This window comes from Clinocottus analis, unplaced genomic scaffold, assembly GCF_023055335.1.
Source record: "Clinocottus analis isolate CAN_PGR_092001 unplaced genomic scaffold, fCliAna1.0.p SCAF_3, whole genome shotgun sequence".
In the NCBI taxonomy this organism is placed as follows: Eukaryota; Metazoa; Chordata; class Actinopteri; order Perciformes; family Cottidae; genus Clinocottus; species Clinocottus analis.
This window is the reverse complement of record NW_027176042.1, coordinates 15,371,245-15,391,477: the sequence shown is the minus strand read 5'-3', so window position 1 is coordinate 15,391,477 and position 20,233 is coordinate 15,371,245. Positions and strand designations below refer to the sequence as shown.

At 40.9% G+C, this 20,233-nt stretch overlaps 2 protein-coding genes across 2 annotated transcripts in view; both read right to left on the bottom strand.

The window, feature by feature from the left end:
* Positions 1–52: 52 nt before the first annotated feature.
* On the bottom strand, positions 53–2,715 carry gnat1 (guanine nucleotide binding protein (G protein), alpha transducing activity polypeptide 1). Its single transcript, XM_068595016.1, has 8 exons — positions 2,610–2,715; positions 1,534–1,576; positions 1,318–1,459; positions 1,051–1,208; positions 844–972; positions 609–738; positions 336–489; positions 53–243 (listed from the first exon to the last, which is right to left on the bottom strand). The coding sequence occupies exons 1-8, from the start codon at positions 2,713–2,715 to the stop codon at positions 53–55; spliced, it is 1,053 nt and encodes a 350-aa protein (XP_068451117.1).
* A 1,346-nt stretch (positions 2,716–4,061) lies between these two features.
* Positions 4,062–20,233, bottom strand: part of sema3fa (sema domain, immunoglobulin domain (Ig), short basic domain, secreted, (semaphorin) 3Fa) — a 47,864-nt gene continuing 31,692 nt past the window's right edge. The window contains exons 6-19 of the mRNA XM_068595015.1: positions 19,743–19,829; positions 18,596–18,689; positions 17,253–17,372; positions 15,811–15,950; positions 14,485–14,599; positions 9,704–9,773; positions 8,760–8,904; positions 8,353–8,575; positions 8,014–8,102; positions 7,881–7,922; positions 7,164–7,321; positions 6,955–7,022; positions 6,668–6,801; positions 4,062–6,548 (exon numbers count right to left, since the gene is read on the bottom strand). Of these exons, the coding sequence (XP_068451116.1) occupies positions 6,120–6,548; positions 6,668–6,801; positions 6,955–7,022; positions 7,164–7,321; positions 7,881–7,922; positions 8,014–8,102; positions 8,353–8,575; positions 8,760–8,904; positions 9,704–9,773; positions 14,485–14,599; positions 15,811–15,950; positions 17,253–17,372; positions 18,596–18,689; positions 19,743–19,829 (1,914 nt within the window). The 3' untranslated portion in view covers positions 4,062–6,119. The remainder of the gene's footprint in view (positions 6,549–6,667; positions 6,802–6,954; positions 7,023–7,163; positions 7,322–7,880; positions 7,923–8,013; positions 8,103–8,352; positions 8,576–8,759; positions 8,905–9,703; positions 9,774–14,484; positions 14,600–15,810; positions 15,951–17,252; positions 17,373–18,595; positions 18,690–19,742; positions 19,830–20,233) is intronic.

Sequence of the window (20,233 nt, the reverse complement as noted above, 5' to 3'; positions counted from 1 at the left end):
CACAATACGGTGGCAACTTCACTCACCTTCATTGGGTTTCTCAGCATGGCTCTTAGAAGAGACCACAATCTTTCAGGTTTTCTTTGATGATGATGTCGGTTACGGCGTCAAACACAAACTTGACGTTCTCTGTGTCTGTAGCACAAGTCATGTGAGAGTAGATTTCTTTGATGTCTCGACGCAGGTTCAAGTCCAAGAACTGCATTTTGATGTAGGCACCAGCATCCTCATAAGTATTGGGACCTTTGCGAAAAGGAATCAAGATGAAGAGGCACATTAAAACAGTTTGCCATTTTTCAAAGTCCTCAAATGTGCTGAGTTTTGATGAACCTCACCATCGTATTCAGGGAAGCACATGCTGAGATGAGCCTTCTTGATCTTCTCAACAAACACATCTTTCTTGTTGAGGAAGAGTACAATGGAGGTGGCGGCGAAGTAGCGGTGGTTGCAGATACTGTTGAACAAGTGCAGACTCTCGTGCATTCGATTCTGAAAGAAAGCATTTGTGCTTTTACAAAATCCCAACGAAGACCCGTTCAAATTAACCCGCTATGTTTGTCCACCCCAAAAAAAGAAGAGACGGATTGTGTAGAATACTGGAATCCTACCACTTCATCATCCTCCACCAGCACCATGTCAAAGGCGCTCAAAGCAGCAATGAAGATGATACAGGTCACACCTTCAAAACAATGGATCCACTTCTTCCTCTCTGACCTCTGGCCACCCACATCAAACATTCTGCATGGGAACAGACGCATACAGTTTATCTTGTGAGCCAGAACAGCGGCAGGACAGATGCCGAGCTATTGGTGCCTTGCTCTTGAGGCTACTTCACTGATTCACCTGAAATGGAGATCTTTGAACGAAAACTGTGTCTCAATGATACCAGTGGTCTTCACTCGAGATCGCAGCACGTCCTGCTCAGTTGGCACATAGCCTGGTTGGACCAGTCGCTCCAAGTCATTCAGGTAACTGAGGGGGAATAAAGTCATGCAATAACAAAACAAAAAGGGATCATTTTTTGGAATCTCAGTTTGTGTGATTGCTTACTATCCGGCGGAGTCGTTGAGTTGGTACTCAGAGGCCCTCTCAAAGCACGCTTGTATGCCAGAGTCCTTCCACAGACGCAAAATGATGTCCGCCAACTCTTTAGGCATGGTGCCTTCCTCAATGGTGTCTGCAAGATGCATGAGTTTCCTGGCATCGTCCTGCAGGGCAGATACAAGAGGATGGGGACACACAGTTAACATTTAGTCGTCTGCTCCAAACCGTAAATCAATTCACACAAAACACATTGAAGTCTTTCTCAGCTGTTACCTGCTGATCACTGTGGCCATAGTTAATATTGAGTGTGTTCATGGCCTTCACAATGGCCATGGTGGACTGCAGCGTGTTGCTGTAGATGATGACAATGAACTCCAAGCATTCTTCAAGTGAGTAACCATCTTTGTGGATAATTCTGATGGAGGAAAGACAGCCTTAGTATGTGATTTACTGAAAATAAGCTGTTGGTGCAAAAGTCAAATATCTTACTTCATCTGTTTGACAATAGTGCTTTTGCCTGATTCTCCAGCACCTATATGGAAGTGGAAAAACATTAAATGTCGTTATTTGTAATAAATAATACATCTATGCTTTTACACCCAACTCTATTACAAAAATATTTATAAGGTTTTCAGATAAATATTACTATATCTTAGTCTCATTACAGTGTTGGTGTCTTATTTACATTGTGTGTTTCATTAATGATATTAACTGCAGGTAACGGTATAGAGGATCACAACAGATCTAAATACTTCTTACTTCAGGTCTAATCTTGTTCAAAGCTGATGTCAGGTGAAACCTCTCCTGGCCCTGACCTACATTGTCATGAGATGATTAAGCTGAGTGTCAAACAATATCTGGAACCGGACAGATATTCAGAGCAGTATTGAGCTGACTCTGCCAGAATAGTATAATTAAATATTGTTTTATATAATATTAAGATATTTGGGTGTAAAAAATAATTGTTGGTGTTTAAATACAAAAGAAAAATGTAACCTAATTAAAAAAAACATACTAATTTCCTCTCTCAATAGACTAATTAAATAATGCTGGTGATCTATTCAGGTTATTGCATTTGAATGTTTGTGTTGGGCAGCAGAGTATCCGTGTCCTTCAGTGTTAAGCCCTTTGTGTTGGAGGACCTGTTGCTTCAGGATTAACAAGGGATTGAGTTGAGTGATTATTAAAGTGTCTAATTCAATGTCACAGGTTGTTAAGTCTTTACTTTAGTCAAACATGCTGTTGATTTTCATCACCATTAATAAAAGAATCACCATTAATAAAAACAAACAGGCTTTTTAAACTATTCAATTTTGTACATTTTAAAAGTTGTACACATGATTATGGTTGAAGTTAGGTCACACAAGATCTGCTTGCGTTGAGAATTTAGAAACAAAGTGTGAGAAGATTAATAGATTTTATGAAACAAAATAATGCACCAGCTACAATTAGGTCCCAGAGACTGGATTTAAGGTAAATATATCCTCACTATGGGGGCCTTATGAGGCCCCTAAATATGTGTCAACCAAGCTTCCTGATATTGTATCCAACTTGACCGTCTTTACCTAGCAGCAGCAGCTTGACGGTTCTCGCATCCAAGTCGGCATCCTCTTTCAGCTTCTTCTCCAGCTCTCTGGAGTGTTTGTCCTCGGCGCTCGCTCCAGCCCCCATCCTACTTTTTTTCCCGGCTTGGGCCCCTCTGCTCAAAAGCCAAGTGTCAGGACAAATGGAAATATATCCTAGCTGACCTCCTCCTTTCTGTTCGGTGCCGTCAACTGCGGTGCAGCAAACACTGGAGAACGTTTGAGTATTTTGCTGTCTTAGGAGAGGATTTTGGGCATCCTCTGCCCACCTGACTGAGGAGGGCCAATGAAACACAAGGACAGGGCCGTTTTAGGGCAGAGCCAAAAGGTGTGAGGAGAGGCGGACATACATCAGTGCAGGAGTGATCCAACCTTTAGGGGGACTTTGCTGCGCTCAGCGGAAGATGAACATCGGCTCAAGTGATTATCTCTATGCTGTTCTTACGTGCCTTTAAAAGAGAAGCATGTGAAGCTAAATAACTTTCTATGTCGATAGCTGGGAACCTAGTTACTCAAACTAGATCATCTCACACCAGCACCACAATGAATAAATAAATAAACTAGAAGTGGTAGTAAAAGTGGTCTTGCATGCATAGTGTTTGCAAAGAGGTCAACTTAGGTGATTAAAACAAAAGAATACACTCAGCAAAAATTCACAGCAAATGGGTCCAATAAATAACTGACTTGGCCCTCACCGCTCAGACCCAAAATGAAGACAAACTGATATTTTTCATAAGATACTGCAGACTGAAGGGTGAGCTCTGAAGTGCTTAAAGAGCTTTGCAGTTTCACCTGACAGATCTCATTAACCTCAATCTGAAGATGGTTAAGGATCCTAATCTACTCACTTTCAATTACGTATGTGTGCTGCAAAGTAACCGTGTGTTAGCATTGTACATCGTTTGTCTCACACTTAGTTACTTTCACGTAAGTCTCTTGTAAACACTCTGAGAATCGATCACTTTAACTTTGACGCACTCTTTTCATGAGGCTTCTCGAATCATAACGAAAACACCGCTGCAGATCAGAAGTGTGATGCAGCGAAGTACATTTACTCATATATTTTAGTACTTATTATTTCCATTTCTTGTCACTTCATACTTACTTACATTTCCTTAGGTCAATGTTGTGCCACATTTGACAACTATAGTTACTTTACAAATAGAAAACAAAGGATCTTATAAAACATAATAAAATGTTATAGAACAATACATACGTTTTAAAAAACACTTAATCTTGAGCAGCGAAGGTTATATTATAATTTAAATAATTATTTACTTTGTGATAATGTGTATATCAGTCAAATGTATTTCTTTATTGTATACTTTTACTGTTGATAATGAAGTACTTGTAGCTGATAATTATGTACTTTTATTTAAATAAAGTAACAATGCAAGACAATTACTTGTAATGGAATATTTACAGTGTGGTAATTTAGTAGTCTGTTTGCTTCCTCCAAGGATCAGTAACACATACGGTACTGAAATCAGTGTGTTACATATCACATAAAAATCCCTTCAGACTATGCAGCATACAGAACAGAACCTCTGTTATTATAAAATATATAGCTTTAATTTATTAGTCAGCAACATTGATGAGGAAGATGGTATTTTTTTTTATCATTACAATAACATCAACTTTGCATTATATCATACACTACTTTACCTCAATGACCCAGAGCAAAGTCTGCCAAACAAAGAACATAAAATTGATGCACATGTTTGAAATATATGCAAATTTGAGAAGGGAAGGAAAAAAATAAGCAATCAAGAGACATTCAAAGTGAGAGAGAGACGGAGAGAGACAGAAAGAGAGAGATAGAGAGCCGGAAAGAAAGAGAAAGAGAGAGACAGAAAGAAAGCGAGAGAGAGAGATTTAAATCTAAAAGCACAATCTGACCTTTCTGTACTTTCAACATCTTTCTTGCCCCGATAGTATTTCCATATTCCCACAACGAGAAAGACATTCACGGACATCCACAGTAACGTAGCATTTTAGACAAATACCATACACATTACACTGTACATGCCATGCACAATGAAAAGCCACCTTCTGAAGATTGTGGTACATGTTTCTCTTCAGGTCGAGTGGTGATCAGCTTGTTCGTGGTTGTGACTTTTGTTTCACTGTATGGAACTTTTATATGACGTCTGTGGCACATGTGATAGCAGTATAGCACTGCATTGGATTGAAGAAAGTAGTTGACTGTTGTATAGCTGCCGAGACAGAAAATACAGAACCATTCGTGGCTTTAAGTCAATAGAAGCGTGGATTGTTTACATGATTAATGATACATATTCACTAAGAGAAATCAATATTTAGCATGAAACTGGCAGGAATGCAACCTTTAGATTCAATGAGAGCCAAAACAACCCTTTGAGCATACAAACTACATGCTCTGCTATATGAATATACTGCATGTGCCACAGATACATGTGAAGTATCTACCATTTAATCAAGATTACCAATTTGGCAACAGAAGGTGCTTTGTGTCTTGTGTTTTATTTTAATTTAATTTTTTTTATTTTTATCACAAACCGTCACAAACTCACATATAGCTAGCTGCCTGCTGGAATTTCTCATCTCAAAAGAGAAAAGAGAAGGCAATGTTATATTTTTAGCTTTTGTGCCGTTAAAGGACCCCTTTTCTCCCCAAAACACAGCTTATTACAAAGATCACGTTTGTTAAGGATACAACATTGAGATGTGTTATTCACATATAAACAAAACACTTGGCAGCAATTGATTTTGGAAGAGTTTGGGTGGGTGATGTAACATCATTACTTGAGGCCAGGCTGGACTACGAACATTAAGGGGAGAGAGATGTCCTACCTGCCACAGAGGGCCTTTCATTAACATGCGACTGTTTGACCGGGATATGCTGTCACAGCTGCAGTCTGTTGGCATTTCTTTTGTGTTTTCACGTCCCAAGAAATGCGGTGATCATTCTGTCAACTCTAGTTTGCAGGGAAGCAAAACTGTCTGATATACACTAGAAAGTTCTGGTGAGGAACTTTACAGAAGTTCGAGAATTTCTCTGAACCAGCGATTCGACTTCCAGCATAGACACTGAATACCGCCAGCAGTCAAGTGATCCAACATGGTCGCCTCTAACAGTTTTCTGAGTACATGTTCATCGGTCCTTGTCCATCTGTGAATTCTCCCAAAGTCCTTGGTTATTGTTGCCGTTTCTCAAAAACACCAAACATAAAGATATTCTCAACATAATAAACACATTGTAATAAACAATAACACTAACAAGAATACAACAATATTTGCACAAATTTACCTATTCACAAAAAAACATGTTTTCTAGGTAGGTACAAAGAATGACTTTTTACAACCTACAATAAATATTGTGTTTTTTTTAACAGTTACATAGAAACTGTTTCGGTCTTGTCCATTAAGATAATTTCATCTTTCTCGCTGCAGTCATTCCCCTGGTTGCAGTGTTTCGGAGGTGGTGGTGTGATGAGGTGTATATCCAGCTCCTCATGTCTCAGCGGGAGTTGTTTGCTCATCATGATGCCGACGGTTGCGAGGCTTCTTCTGTTCTTTCAGCTCCTTCAGGCTTTTGGCTTTGTTGTCCCCAACGCTGACGTCTCCAAGCTGCCAGTAATCCTGGCAGTACTGGTTGATTAGGCCCATCTCCGGCTGGCTTAGGATGGTCAGCAGGTCTTTATACTGACCGGCGCTCGGAGTCCAGGCACTGGACTGCAGTGGAGGGAGGGCCGGACTGCCCGTTTCCACCAACACGCTGTTGACCGTGCGACTGGAAAGGACCACGAGCTGCAGTTTGACCAGCGTGTGTTTGAAGTTTTTCTCCGTGGATGTGCACTGGTAGATGCCGCTGTCAGAGGACTGCAATGACCGGATCAGGAGACCTTGTTCTGTTTTCAGGATGCGGCCCTCTGAGCGGATCTGGAAAGAAGGCCAGACGATTCAAAGACGGTCTTTTTTTTTAATGTTAAAAGTGAAATTTAAACACCATTCATTCATTTGAAACAACACATCTGCTTCACAGTTCAAGCTTTGCTCACCTCTTTTCTCCTGTCACTGTTTTCCTTCTGCAGGTGCCACTTGAGCAACACATGAGGAGTCCTGGCTTGACACTCCAGGAACGTGGTGCTGCCCTCCACTCCATACTGAATGCTCTCCAGAGTATTCTTATTGGCTAAAAAACAATTTGGAGAATGTATTATTTACTGAGAAAATGTATGAAATGGATTGATGCCTGGTAAAAAAAATGACTTAAGAATTAAATAATAATTTCAAATGTTCATGTTTGTTTCCAAATTGTGTGTGTGTACTGTCTGGGCTTACTCACTGTTAGAGTTATAACCTCTGCATTGGCGGATCGGGTTGCCATACTTTACATCCTGCCGACGGCTCCGTCTAGAGGGGTCAGATCAACAATAAAAAATAATAAAAAGCTTAACTTCAACATATTCAACATGTAGGAAGAATACATTGTTCTAAATAGACAAACAGGTCGAGTAACCAGTGCATGCCAGTGTATGCTATCTTTATTCTCACCTCTTCTGTGAGGATGAGTATCTGGAGCAGGATTTCCCGTCCCAGGCGCAGTACGGGTCTCTGGCCAGACAACAGTCAGCGCAGACCTCCCCGTACACATCACAGCGATGCAGAGCCAGGTGTGTCACTCCCAAGACCGATCCCACGTACAGTTGTTGCTATTAAAAATTTTAAAAAAAGGTACAGACCATAAATGAAAAGATATAAACTGTATACACAGGTCTGCAATTTCTTAATGATTTCCTAGAAAGATTGGAAGTTTTAAGACTTAGTTACTTGTGTTGAATTTGTAAGCAGTAGTTTTTTACTTGAACTCCAATTATTAATTTAGTGCATCATTGGAAACATTACCAGGATACATGTCCAGTATTTTTTACTTCATTTATTGTTCAGCGGTGAACCGACTTAAAAACTCACGCTCAATGCCATAAAGCAGAACTGAAATGATAACCATTTTAACACCGTGTCCATTTTCCATATTTAAAAACACCGAATTACACCTTTCCAAAAACCTACCTATGAATTCGCTGAGACCTGTAAAGTAAAGTGTTCCCACTTTTTTGTTATTACATACATTTTCACTAAAATGATATAATTTTCTTATTGAAATAAATGACTATGTAAGAGTTATTTTTCTCAGATGTCTGATTGCTGTGCAACAATTTACTTTAACAATTTCTTTAAGAATTTGATCAAAGCCACGTCAAAGCAACATACCCGTTTTGATGAAATCTTCATGGTGGTAATTGCCGTGGGAACCTGCAGTAACACAGTTAAGAACAGCTTTAAATGAGCACACAAAACACATTTTGTGTCTCAGAAGTAAATGGAATAAGTTCACAGGACTGACCTTGAAGACCTCCACTTCCTCTAAGACCAACTCCTCTGTCTGCAAGTCGTCTCTCGGCAAGACAATCACTTTCTGGACTGTCCCCCGATCTGTAACACATGATAGAAGTTCAACTGAAACTCCGTTGACCTTAGCGTGAATTGTACTCAATCCATCAATCTACTCAGATGTCTGTTTAACAGAAAACTACTTTGAAAAGTCCCTAAATTCAACCCATTGATGTTTAAAAAGGCAAAGCATGTGTGTGAACCTAAAAACTGTCTATAAAACTGACAATTAGATAATACATAATAGCACAAAAATAGCACATAATGTCAAACAAGGGCTTCGAGCACCGACCTGTTCCCAGGAAGAGCACCTCGTAGCTCCCGTCAGCGGCTGTCACTTGGTCCACTGCGATTGTGGTGAACTCATAGTCCACGTTGGTTCTGACCACCAGGGGGCGCTTGTGCACAGGGTATACAGCATTGTGCATAGTGGGGTGGTTTCTCATGAAGTTGATCACCTCGTCTGGGTAATCTTTTGTGGATTTCATGTTGGGGGTGAAAGTGCCTCCAGGACACTGTTGATGAAAAAATGTAATACAAATAAATATATAGAGATCCGTGAACCCAGCAATTTACTAAATTCCTTATGCAGTAAAAACATGTTCTTATAAAAGGATGACACACACACACACACACACACACGTGTGTGTATTGGGATGAGGCATGTGGATTCATGATTGTTTATGGCTTATTACTCACAGTGCCAGGTCGTGGGTAAGGGATCTTCCCAGTGTACGCCACCCACTGGTAGTTGGGCCCCTCTTTGTGGGCGAAAGGCCCGTTGAAGACCATACGGATGTCAGCCATTGCGTACACGCACACTGCCGAGCCTTGGAACACAGCTCTGGATAAGGGCAGGAGAAAAAAAAAAGAAGGTGAACACACTGAGAAAGCGGCTAGAGAGATACAGATAAACTCACTCCCTGAGATAATTACTACGGGTGCTCTCTGCGGCTGGTTGAATCTACTTCCTTCCCACATACTCTGGACTCTTACACAAACGAAAAGAAACATAATGACGCACAAACACTCTCAAACCGACTCAACTAGAGTCAAGCTGTCTGACACACTGACATACAAACACCCACATACTGCAGCGAATCGCCAGAGCTCAGGCTCCTGCTGCTGTGTGGTGGGTGTACCATGTTTGTAACTCCTGTCATGGGGATCTATCATTAGCGCTGCATGTGTTTTTATCAGCTGGGTTTAAACGCGCCTGATGCCTAAGGGGAGGATGGAACAATAACAGTATTTGTTTCTCAAATACATTAATCAAGACATGTTTATTATGACTCTGTGCGCACCTCTCTCTGTTTGAGCGCAGACAGAATCTCAATTTATGTCTGGCTGGGTTCCTTGAATTTTAATGCGGTCTGTTGAATGACAACTTGCTATCAAGCCTAACCTATGAGGAACTTTAGGCTCACTCAGTCGCTCAGACGAGCGCGACTCCCCGTGGGCTCCACATTCACACAGCCTTTGTAGCCTGACAGGCCATACGCAACACATCATTTTAATATCAGAGAGAGCGCCGACACCTTCGGGCTGACTGAAAATGAACAAAAACTGCAGGAGGAAACCAAAATACACTTTTCCTCCAAACTGCATGAGCGTTTGAGAGTTTGATGACAGCCGTCACTCACCCTGACACTGAGAAGACGCCATAGATGACAGGATTTTTGGTGTCTTGAGTTGGCTGGATATACACATCCCCTAAAAGATAAAGACATCATTCATAGTAATTAGTCACAGTCATAAACCAAGAAAAGCAGTAGTGGAAGTACTTAGATCTTGAAGTGAAAGTACATTGAGGAAAATCTGAAAATAATCAATTACAAGTCAAAGTCCTACTTATAAATCTTTAAAATTCTCATTTAAATAATCGAATGGAGGTAACACGATGGGGAAACGAGCCTCTGTCCCACTAGGGAAAGCCCTTGCAGCTGCAGTATTATGAACCGGGTGTCTGTAGTGACGAGCGGTGTTCGTGATGCGTTTTTCATAACCCAGTTGGTGGTCGGCGAGAGAGATTAAGAGCAACTGACTCGTGTGCGACACGCTGTGCTGTTTTCTTCCGGTCTCTGAGAGCATTGCGAGTAAACGGTTACTTTGGTTGAACAAACAAAGAAAAGCACGACGACAACAGGTGACACTTCGAAAAACAAGTGCCAACTGACAGACGTCTGGCGACACACAATATTTGCATCTCTTAGATCTAAAAACTTTTGGGTAGTTTAGTTTCCCACCAGAACACTATTAGATAAATCTGAAGGGTTGTGAGATGAAAACAGGTAATGAATAAAAAAACAAAACAAATCATTCAAAAATGTCTTCATATTTTGGACCTACTCTCTAATCTATACGGATTTTATGAAATATTGGATAATTTGACCTCTTCTTGGCCTCAAAGAATTATTCAAATTAAACTGAAATTTAAAGGGGAAATCACTCCCTCATACAAGCCTGAAACATATTGCAAGCAGTCTGAGAGCAACTGGTTCAATTCCAAACTATTTATTGTATTAAACAAGCCTTTCATATGTTGTTTTTGTATGTAAAATCAAAAGAAACCAGTAACTACGGCTGTAAAAATAAACATAGTGGTGTAATAAACACAATATATCCCTCTGAAATGTGGTGAAGTATAAGTTTAAAGAAGCACAAAATGCAAAGAAAACATGGTGTATAAGTAAATATTAGGGTCTGTGTCTTGTATCAAATCATCCCAAGGCTTTATTAGTTCCCAGACTGCACCTGGTTCCAACCCAAAGTAACTGTAACATACGGAGACTTTCCACTTCCTAGAGGGAGGGGGGAAAGCAGACCTCATGAATTGCGGTTACCAGAGCCTCAACGAGATCCTGAATCCAAACTCTACCAAAGCTTAAACTACAGTTCTTGAGTCTCAACAGGGAATATAAGTGAAATAGAGATCACTGGTGAAACATGACTTTAATGGGAGCCATATGCATCCACTGACTGCGGGGTGAGGCTGTTGTGAACCCTGCGTATCCTCTTGATGGCTTAATGAGAGGAAAGTGCAAGGAAAAACAATATGGAAGAAAACTGGAATACATTTAAACTACAGAAAAGTTAAGTAGAATAACACTTCATCCACAGTTGAACACACAAGTGCTCTGCCTCCATAGGGAACTATAGTGGAAAGGTTTAAAACTGCCTTGAAAAGAGAAGGACAACAATCACCTGTAGTCAAAGGTATAAAACAACAATTAAAATAAAGAGGCATAAAATCCCATCCTCTTTGATGCCATGAGTTCGTTTTCATTGTTATCCATGAAGCTAGAGGCAAGACATTGGTCAGAATGTATTAGTTGAATCAACCTAAGAGGCATTAAGTAAATAAACTAAATGTTAAGCCACAATTATGCATCTACGTACCTTTGAGGGTGGAATGTGCCAACACCTGATTTGATTCGTATGGCTTTTGCTTTATCTCGTGCGCATAAAATAACCAAGCTTTAATTTGCATGGCTCGTAAAAACAACATCTCTAAACCTGTAAAATCAAACTCTTTTGATCATGAGTTTGAAATGATAATAAAAAAGACCTCCTTACATGCCAAGGTATGAACATGGCAGGTAATGGCTGCACACTAAAGCAAAAATTGACTTTTGGCAGACAAAGAAGAAATTCATAACCCATCTGACGCCAGTTTAACAGACCTCTTGGCTGCAGATCGAGCACATTGAAGGAGAAAGAAATAAATCCACAGAGAACTCGAACAAGTTGCGTCATTGCAACTTTAGTTTCTGATGTGTCAAATCAGAAACAGTCTTTGAGACTCTCTCAACAGAACATGAGAAGAGACACATATCTGGTTGCTGTAAGCACAGAAAGTACACAGAACACAAAAGTGCTGTTTAAAAAAAGTAGAAACAAGAGAAAGTGTATGATGCACTCAGGGAATATTCAAGGCATGGAAGATGAACTGTCAAATCCCTACAGATAATACATCATTACCTCCTTGACACCCACATTTAAGGATGTGCTCCGAAAATATGCTGGTGAAATGTCCACGTAGAATAATTACAGAGAAAACTGGAAAAAACAAACAGAAAGGACCTATTTCTTCATATAAAAGGACCTATTTATTCAAATAGAGAGTGGAAGGGGTTTGGGGATTTATGTCTACAGTGCAACATAACTCAATGAAAAAAAACAATGTTTCCCTTCAGAATTAAATCTCATAAAAGTCAATACAACTTTAGCGCCCACACATTCATTCTCATTTTTGTCTGGCAGACATGTTCATCTCTCTAGCGTCTGTGTGTCTTTTCCTCCGTGTTTATATTCCTCCTCGTCTTCGGCACTGCTTTCTCTTCCGTTGCCTCACCATCTGAATCTACTCCGCTCTCTCCCTCGTGTCCTCATTCAACCACTCTGATGCCTCTGCTGGGCTCCACCAGGACCAGCAGGACTGGAGACAGAATACATTGTGGTTGTGGGAAGACTGACCACAGAGCTGCGGGATGTTACGCTGCACCTCAGGACTCACAATGACCTCACCGCGAGACCTGCTGTGCTGTGGGGGATAGACAACTCGAAGTGCAGCATCGCTGCCAGAGGAGCTCTTTTCTGTCACCGACACCGAGAGCTTTTAATGCAGAACATACATTTGCTCCTCGCAAAGCCTCGTCACAGCAGGAATAAGAGATGCTTCTCTACATTTAGCTCAGAACTGTGCAGGATGCAAAGTTATGCAACGACGCTGTCCGGGATGCACCGCGTCGTCAGCTGTGACTGCGGTATGAGAGCAGTGTATTATGTGTTTTAAATTGCACACCTTTAACTCAAAAGCTGTGTGATTGACTATGTATTTCAGAATTTAATAAGTTTTGGATTTCATATCAAGAGCTTTCTTTTCGGTATTCAGTACATCCCTGCTTCCCTTACATTTTAATGGGCATATCACACGACCGTGGTAAAAGATTATTGTACGCTATTTCAAGAATATTCTGGGCCTCCGTTTAGCCTTTTGTTTTTTTAAATTGTAATTAAACAAGGTGGCTTACTAGACAAGCTCCACATTGTCGCGGTGGATAGTATTTTTCCCATAGGAAGGGAGCATTTAGTGCCACACCATTCTACTACATGACTAAATGACGTGATTTTGAACAAAAATGTTTGATGACAAATTTCTTAGAAAAGTGCATTACATTGTAGTCCTTCTAAAGTCTTTTTTTCCCATTACGGGCCCTTATATGTATTCAGTGGCACCACCAGTACTTTATGTCTTTGCCATCTTCTAAAAAGCTGCCTTACAGAAGACTTGACACTTGATTGAACATTATCCATTAGAGTTTAACTTGAGTCCGTCTTGTCAGAAGGATTTAGAAAAAGTGAGGTGCCTGAAGGTAAATTCAAGCTCGCAGTTGAAATCCCAGTGAATTAAGGCTTTCCGTCATTGAATTTTGTGTAGTGAGCATATTTTCAACTAAAACCAGTGGAAAGTAGTGAAGTAGTGAAAGATTTGCTGCTCATACCACCAGTCGTACATTTCAAGGATACTACAAATCCCTGGTTAATCCTGTCAGTCATGTGAATGACGAACAGGCCCGGGATGATCCAGGGGGGGTGGGACTGATGCCAGCTGCTTTCTACTTTGATTACTCTGTACGTGTGCACGTGTGTGTGTGTGTGTGTGTGTGTGTGTGGTTTGCAAAGACTTTGTGTTTTTTTATTTCTTTAAATACAGACTCTGATGCTGGAGAGCAGAGTGATCACAGTCTTACAGTGAGGATGTTACCTTTCAGGATGTTACCTACTGGAGCCATGGTGATGTTCAAAGGTATACACATGTCAAGCTTAACATGTATGAGTCAGTGATACGTTAATCTAAAGCTGCAGCTTCTGTGGGATTCTTCCCAACGTTGCTGTGCATAAGCAGACACATGCTGCTGTAAACGCTGGTTTGCCAGGTGTGAGTCCTTCCAGTACAGTGAGTGAACCGATGGTTCACACACGCTGCAGCAGAATCTGAAGAGGCGCTAATGCCGAAGGCCTTAAAACTGTAACATCATGGTGAAAGTATGCAAAGCAAAGGGAGGGCAAAATGTGGAGGGAACTCTGTAAATGAGAAAGTTGTTGATACTGAGTCTGTCAAAGGGAGGTCCATCTGGAGACCCTCGTTTTGGATCGCAGTTACACGCTCACGTAAGAATTCACGCTTTCCATCTGCCACATATTCATTACGTGCTTCACACCAACTCTCAGCAGATGATTTATATGTTCAATGAGTTGTGGAATATGATCTGTAAAACATGTTTAAGAAATTGGGTTTTGAAGTTAAAGTGTAGATCACAAACACTGACGAAAAGATCAAGACAGAACACACCTAGAAGGGGGAGGAGGCGTGTATATCAGTGATGGAGGGAGACTCTTAAACAGGGAAATAAAAACTCACTTAGTTCGTCAAAGTGCGTCTCACTGCCGTCAGCTCCAGGCACCGAGCAAATGAGTCGCGCTTTCAGAAACGTGCTCCACTTGTTGACCAGACAGCAGTGTCCACCGTCATCATTCTGTGGGGAAAAGCCAGTAGTCATCCAGCTGCCTCCATGGAAAGAGACTGAGCAACGTCTGACGAACAGCTGTTTGAAACAACCGTCCACACTAACTGCACTGGGTCTGTTGTTATTGGGCCTGTATGAATAAAGATCAGCTCTGTTTCAGCTTGGCCCATATGCACAAGAGTCAGCCAACTTCTCCTGATGTAGAGATTCAGAGCCTTGGGAAATGATTCATGGGCTGGGACTCAACACATGTTATGGAGTCCAAATGATTTGCAAAGCTGGAAGAAGTACATACAATTTCTACTACTACTATCTACTGTAACATCAAATTGGTGAAACAATCCAGTTCCTTAAGTTTCTTGTGACTAAAGCGTTACATGTTTTAATATCTTCGAGAGACAGATATACATGTTTAATTTATTAGGGTCGCAATGTCGGTCAGTTGGTGCATCACATTGATCCAGACTGAAGTCTTTGGAAAAACTACTGGATGGATTACGATGTTTTGTACGCACATTCATGGTGGCCAGAGGATAAACCTACTAATTGTAGTGATCCCTCTGACTTTTCTTCTAGCACCACCAGCAGGTTGACATATGTGGTCTGTAGTTTAATACCTCGGCAGCTGGCAGGTGGATGGGCATGAAATTGCCACCAGCAGGTCAGGCTTTTCACTCGGCCAGTGAAATATCAGATTGGCCCGAAATGTTGTAAACATTTTCACAGTTCTCAGTCCAAGTCTTGTAATGACTTTAGTGATCCACTGACGTTTCCTCTTGCGCCACCATGAACTTGACAGTTTTGTACTTTGGTACAGATATCAATTTGCCCAATACTTCCTCCGTTTTGGACATAGTGTTATTACTCTGGCTCAAAGCACATCACATGTGAGTGAACACAGCTCAAGCTTTGTGTGGACGTATATGAGTGTATACAGATGTGGACTAAAGTAAACTCTGCTGCTCAAACATTTCGTGCAGAGGAAAACAACACTTTCCAAACTTAGCTGTTGAGGCAAAAAGCAAGGATTTTTTAACTGCTATTTTGTTTGGGTTACCGTTTCGTGCTTAGCAATTACTGATCATCGTGGGGAACTTTCTTTATGGGCCACTAAAAGACTTTGAAACAGGCATCAGACTATAACTAACCATTACGGAGACATATAAACCTTTCGGTTGTGACGATCAGCATGAGGTTTGCCAACTAGTGTGGTAACTCACCAGGCAGATCCGCCCTATCCTGGACTGGGTCATGGGACTCTGGCCCATTTCAGAGGATTTCTCGCGGAAGAAGAAGTAGAGCTTGTCATCATTCTTCTCAGCGCTGTCTGGGATGAGGTGTGCATGGACAAATGTGGGATCTGTAGAATGGAAAGAAGAGATGAAAGAGGAGATGAAGAGATTGTAAAAGAAAAACAGACCAACTTGTGATGATCCTCAGCTGAGGCTTAGGTGTGAATGTAATATTATAAGAGTCAACCAATTAAAGAAATCAAAGTTGTGCACATCAACCTCTGCCTTTTGTCTTTTATTTACGCTCTAAAAAAAGCATACATACATAGATAACATTTTCAAGTCTGTCTTAAAACATGTACATAAGTACAAGCTCCATTGACATGCTTCCAGTGTAAATGAAAAAACGTTTTCAATTACTATTCTTTTAAGAAAGACAATAATAATAATAATAATAATAATAATAATAATAATAATAATAATAATAATAATAATAACAACAGCTTTAAGTCATATTCGTGAAAACAAGTGAGATTTCAATTTTAGCCTTTTGGGGCAAAGCACTCTCACGAACTTGACGGCAGTAAATATGTGACAGAGAAATGGGATGAGGCAGACGTCTATTGAGAATCATTACTGCTGTAACCTAAATAATAGTAGCCTGGAGCCAAGAATAGCACTTTGACCGTCCTGAACCCAGCCTTTTAATTCTTCCTAGTGACAATGCTTAATATGGCATCACAGTACTGGCTGACTTAGTGGGTCACCGCTGGGTGCCCCTCCTCACTGTGACTGACCAGGGTCCCAAATGGGGACAAGCCAAAACCAGGAGGAGGGGGGATAATCAGGAGCCGCGTTTTGGGGGAGGGGTAAATATCCAAGGGGTTCCACATGGCTGATTAGCAGGACTCAGGTGTCCCGATTCAAGGTACCATTACCAGGGGACTGTTGTCAGGGCAACAAGGTCAGAGGAACATCTGAAAGCCGGCGACACCGGGGGAGGCCATGATTGATTTGGCAACATCAATCGAAAGCTCCTGAGCAGCATTTATAACGCTGTCCCAATTGCGCTTCATTAGAGAGCAGAGGCTACTCCGAGTTATTATTGACAGTCGGTAATTTGCCCCCGCTACTACACTACTGACCTCGTGGTCAAGCTCTGCAGGCATGCAGGCAACAATTAGCGTAGTGCATTTTATGCTTCGAGTCATGTGGTCATGTGCAGCTGGAAAGATCAACAATCTCATTCCTAGACCACATAGCTCTAGGAACAGGACGGTATATGTAGGGCAGTGTTGGAGCCACATACAGGAAGTTGCGAGAATCATTACAGCAGTGAAGAGCTGAGGAATAAATTAGAAACAGTTTGGAAAGAGATGAGTGAAAGAAATGATGCTGGCTGCAGAACAGGCCGTGAGTTGAGACATCACCGTTTAACCATCTGGAGTTGTACTGATCGGTCCTCATGGCTGTCTGCTTCCCCAGTGTACGGAAGATAGCGGAGTCTGTTCCCATGAAATCAATGTAGACTCCTGAATACAGCTCTCCATCTGTCAGTCACAGAGAAAGAAGGAAGGTTGTTGAAGAGGTGAAGCCACAACGGATGAAACATGTTCAGGTTTCAGTCACGAACATGTTGTCTGTCACGTCTCGTATGAAACTTAATTAAATAGTTCTATCAACCCCTCCGGGTTTCATCAAAATCAGCACGAACAGCAGCTGTGGTCATTCAGAGTTGTGATGTTTTTACTCTGCATGATAATTATAATTTCTTTATAAACAACAGTACAGAGCAAAAATGTACCAGACTTAAAATCTCATCAAGCCTAGTCCACTCGTGTCAGTAATGTCACGTTCAGGTTGAAGACGTTGACCTCTCAAATATATTGCAATTACATTAATCAGGCCAATCAGTGAACTTCCAAAGAACAGCTGGGTTTACACAATGTTATCAAGTTTGACATCAGACTTGACAGGTCATAGGTGGTCAAAAAAGTAGGAAGTGTAAAAAAAAAAAAAGGCTCAACCACGGGAACTCCAGCTTCCTCTGTTCTCCATGTGGTATGTTTCTGCCCTGCCAGCTGTGCAGGACAGCCTGTAGCTCTTTTTTTTTTGGCGTTACAGTTTTGTTCAGGTCAGCTGGAATTAAGCCGACATAGCGAGGCCTCTCTCTTTTTATCCTTCGCTCTCAAACAACCGCAAGCAGAGCACGAGGTCACATATAAACTGCCATGTCTGACCACCTGTAAGCTGCTGACAACAAAAGACCACCCATCCACATGAGGGCACACACATCAGCCTGACAGTGAACACATTGATGCAGCTATGAGGGGACGAGAGCGGAAATGACCAGCAACTTTCTAAATGTGAGGATTTGCTGAATGTCTCTCTCATATGATTGTGAAGTGGCTGTCTTTGGGTTTTTGACAATCAGTCGGACAAAAATAAAACCCCACTGGGCTTTTTCATGTAAAAGTTAAATGATTGATGGAGAAAATAATGGGCAGTTTGATTGATAATGAAATTGGATGCAGCCCAAAAGTGTACATCGGTGCATTACTGTATGGGCAGCTGTAACAACCAACTAACATTGCACTTAAGTTTATGTATACTTACAACATTTTATAGAAAATATTTAAATCTATTAATGCAGAGTTTCACACACAGAAGCGTACAAAGACTAAAACAAAAGACATGTTTAGGATTTTTTCTCACAGATAGCCATTTAAAGCTGTGTGTACACAAAGGGTAAAGAAAACAAGCAGGGACTTACTGATCAAAGCAGAGACGCTGTTCAGTTTGGGGTCATAAGGACATTTTCCTTTCCCAGAATCCACTTTACCAGGTTCAAGTCGGAAGATATATTCCTATAAAACAGTAAAGAATTTTTAAAAAAAAGAAAAAAAAGATTCATTATGTTTTTCCTTTATTTGATAACAGATGTATTGTGCTAAAGGAATCATTGGTGTGTGTGTGTGTGTGTGTGTGTTTGTGTGTGTGTGTGTGTGTTGTGGGGGAAGGTTATTCTTTGAATGCAGCATGTACAAGGCACTTTGAAGTATACTTGGATGTTAAAAGCAGTTTTAAACAAACTCTCACAGCAGTATTGGATCTGCTGAGGGGAACAAAAAGCCAGTTAACTGTGAGATGGGGAGGTGGAGGAAAATGATGAGAGTAATCCAAAACTCATCCACCATGCGTCTGATGTTAGTGGCTCAAACAAGAATTAATTATTCCACAGTGCAAGAGGACATCTTGAACATCTGTGTCAACACTAGGTATGTGTCTACATGAGTTTTGTCAGGTACTTTAAAGCTGGCTGATGATGTCTGACAGGTCGGAAATATGTAAGGGAAAGCAGAATAATGTCAAAGCTATGTTGTTGTTTTTTTTACCCGTTTTTGGACTTTGGACAACTAAAATGTGTGTGAAGGAAAACTATCATTTAGAAAAAACAAATTTAACCTCTAAAGAGATGATTATTACATCATTGCCATGGCAAAACAAGCATTAAACGTCAATGTTTGGTTAAGAAATATCCCTATATTATAATCCATCACGATTTTAATACAAACAAAAACAAATATTTCTTGTGAAAAAACAAAATAGTTCTGACATGAGGAGACCATCACTCAGTAAACAGCTGATGGAAAAGGCTGCATTAGCATGATAATACTTTACAAAGCATTGTGCTGTTGGAGGGAAAAGATCATTTTTTTATCTGCAAAAAATATATATAGTCACACTCATATTTTGAAAGGTTTTTGGAGATTCCGCATGATGTTTTTGTTGCGGTGAGATGTGTGAAAACCAGTTATTTTTGGATAGCTGTGCTATCTCTACGACTCCAACTGAGACTGAAAAAGTTCTCCAGGTGGGCACCAAACTTAAGAGCCTTTACAAAACTCCCTTGAGCCCACCTTCGCCTCCAAAGGCTCTGACGTAGTGCCGTAGTCTGCTGCCCGACTTGTTCTCCCTCCAGATTGGGCTGCCTGTAGGTAGTGGCCCTAAAACAGAGACATGGCACAGTGGGCCATCTCATTACGACATTCGACAGCCCAGAGCAAAGTGTATTTAACTTGATGATGACCAGGACAAACAGAAGACGGAAATAGGAAAATGCAAAAATGAAGGACCGGAAAAAACAAGTCGGCTCGAAGAACTGAAAAAATAAAATAAAGTGCTCGAAGTGGAGTGACGAGAGCCTGGTGGGTGAGGTTCACCATTTAGTAACCATGTTGGATTAGAATCAGTGTCAAGCAAACACAGCTGCAAACATCATGCATAAACCATGCAGTGCTGGGAAAGAAAAAAGAAACACAAATGCACCGAACTGAGACAAAAAAAAAAAATTACATTTGGCAAGTGAAGGATAGAACAAATTCAAACAGATACATTAATATAGATAACA

Bases quoted from the DNA above. Each gene is read 5' to 3' on its own strand.
- gnat1 (XM_068595016.1), bottom strand. From the start codon at position 2,715: ATGGGGGCTGGAGCGAGCGCCGAGGACAAACACTCCAGAGAGCTGGAG. The intron at 1,577-2,609 runs GTAAAGACGGTC...ACTTCCATATAG, and splicing joins CGTCAAGCTGCTGCTGCTAG to GTGCTGGAGAATCAGGCAAA. The intron at 1,460-1,533 runs GTAAGATATTTG...TTCCTCCATCAG, and splicing joins ACTATTGTCAAACAGATGAA to AATTATCCACAAAGATGGTT.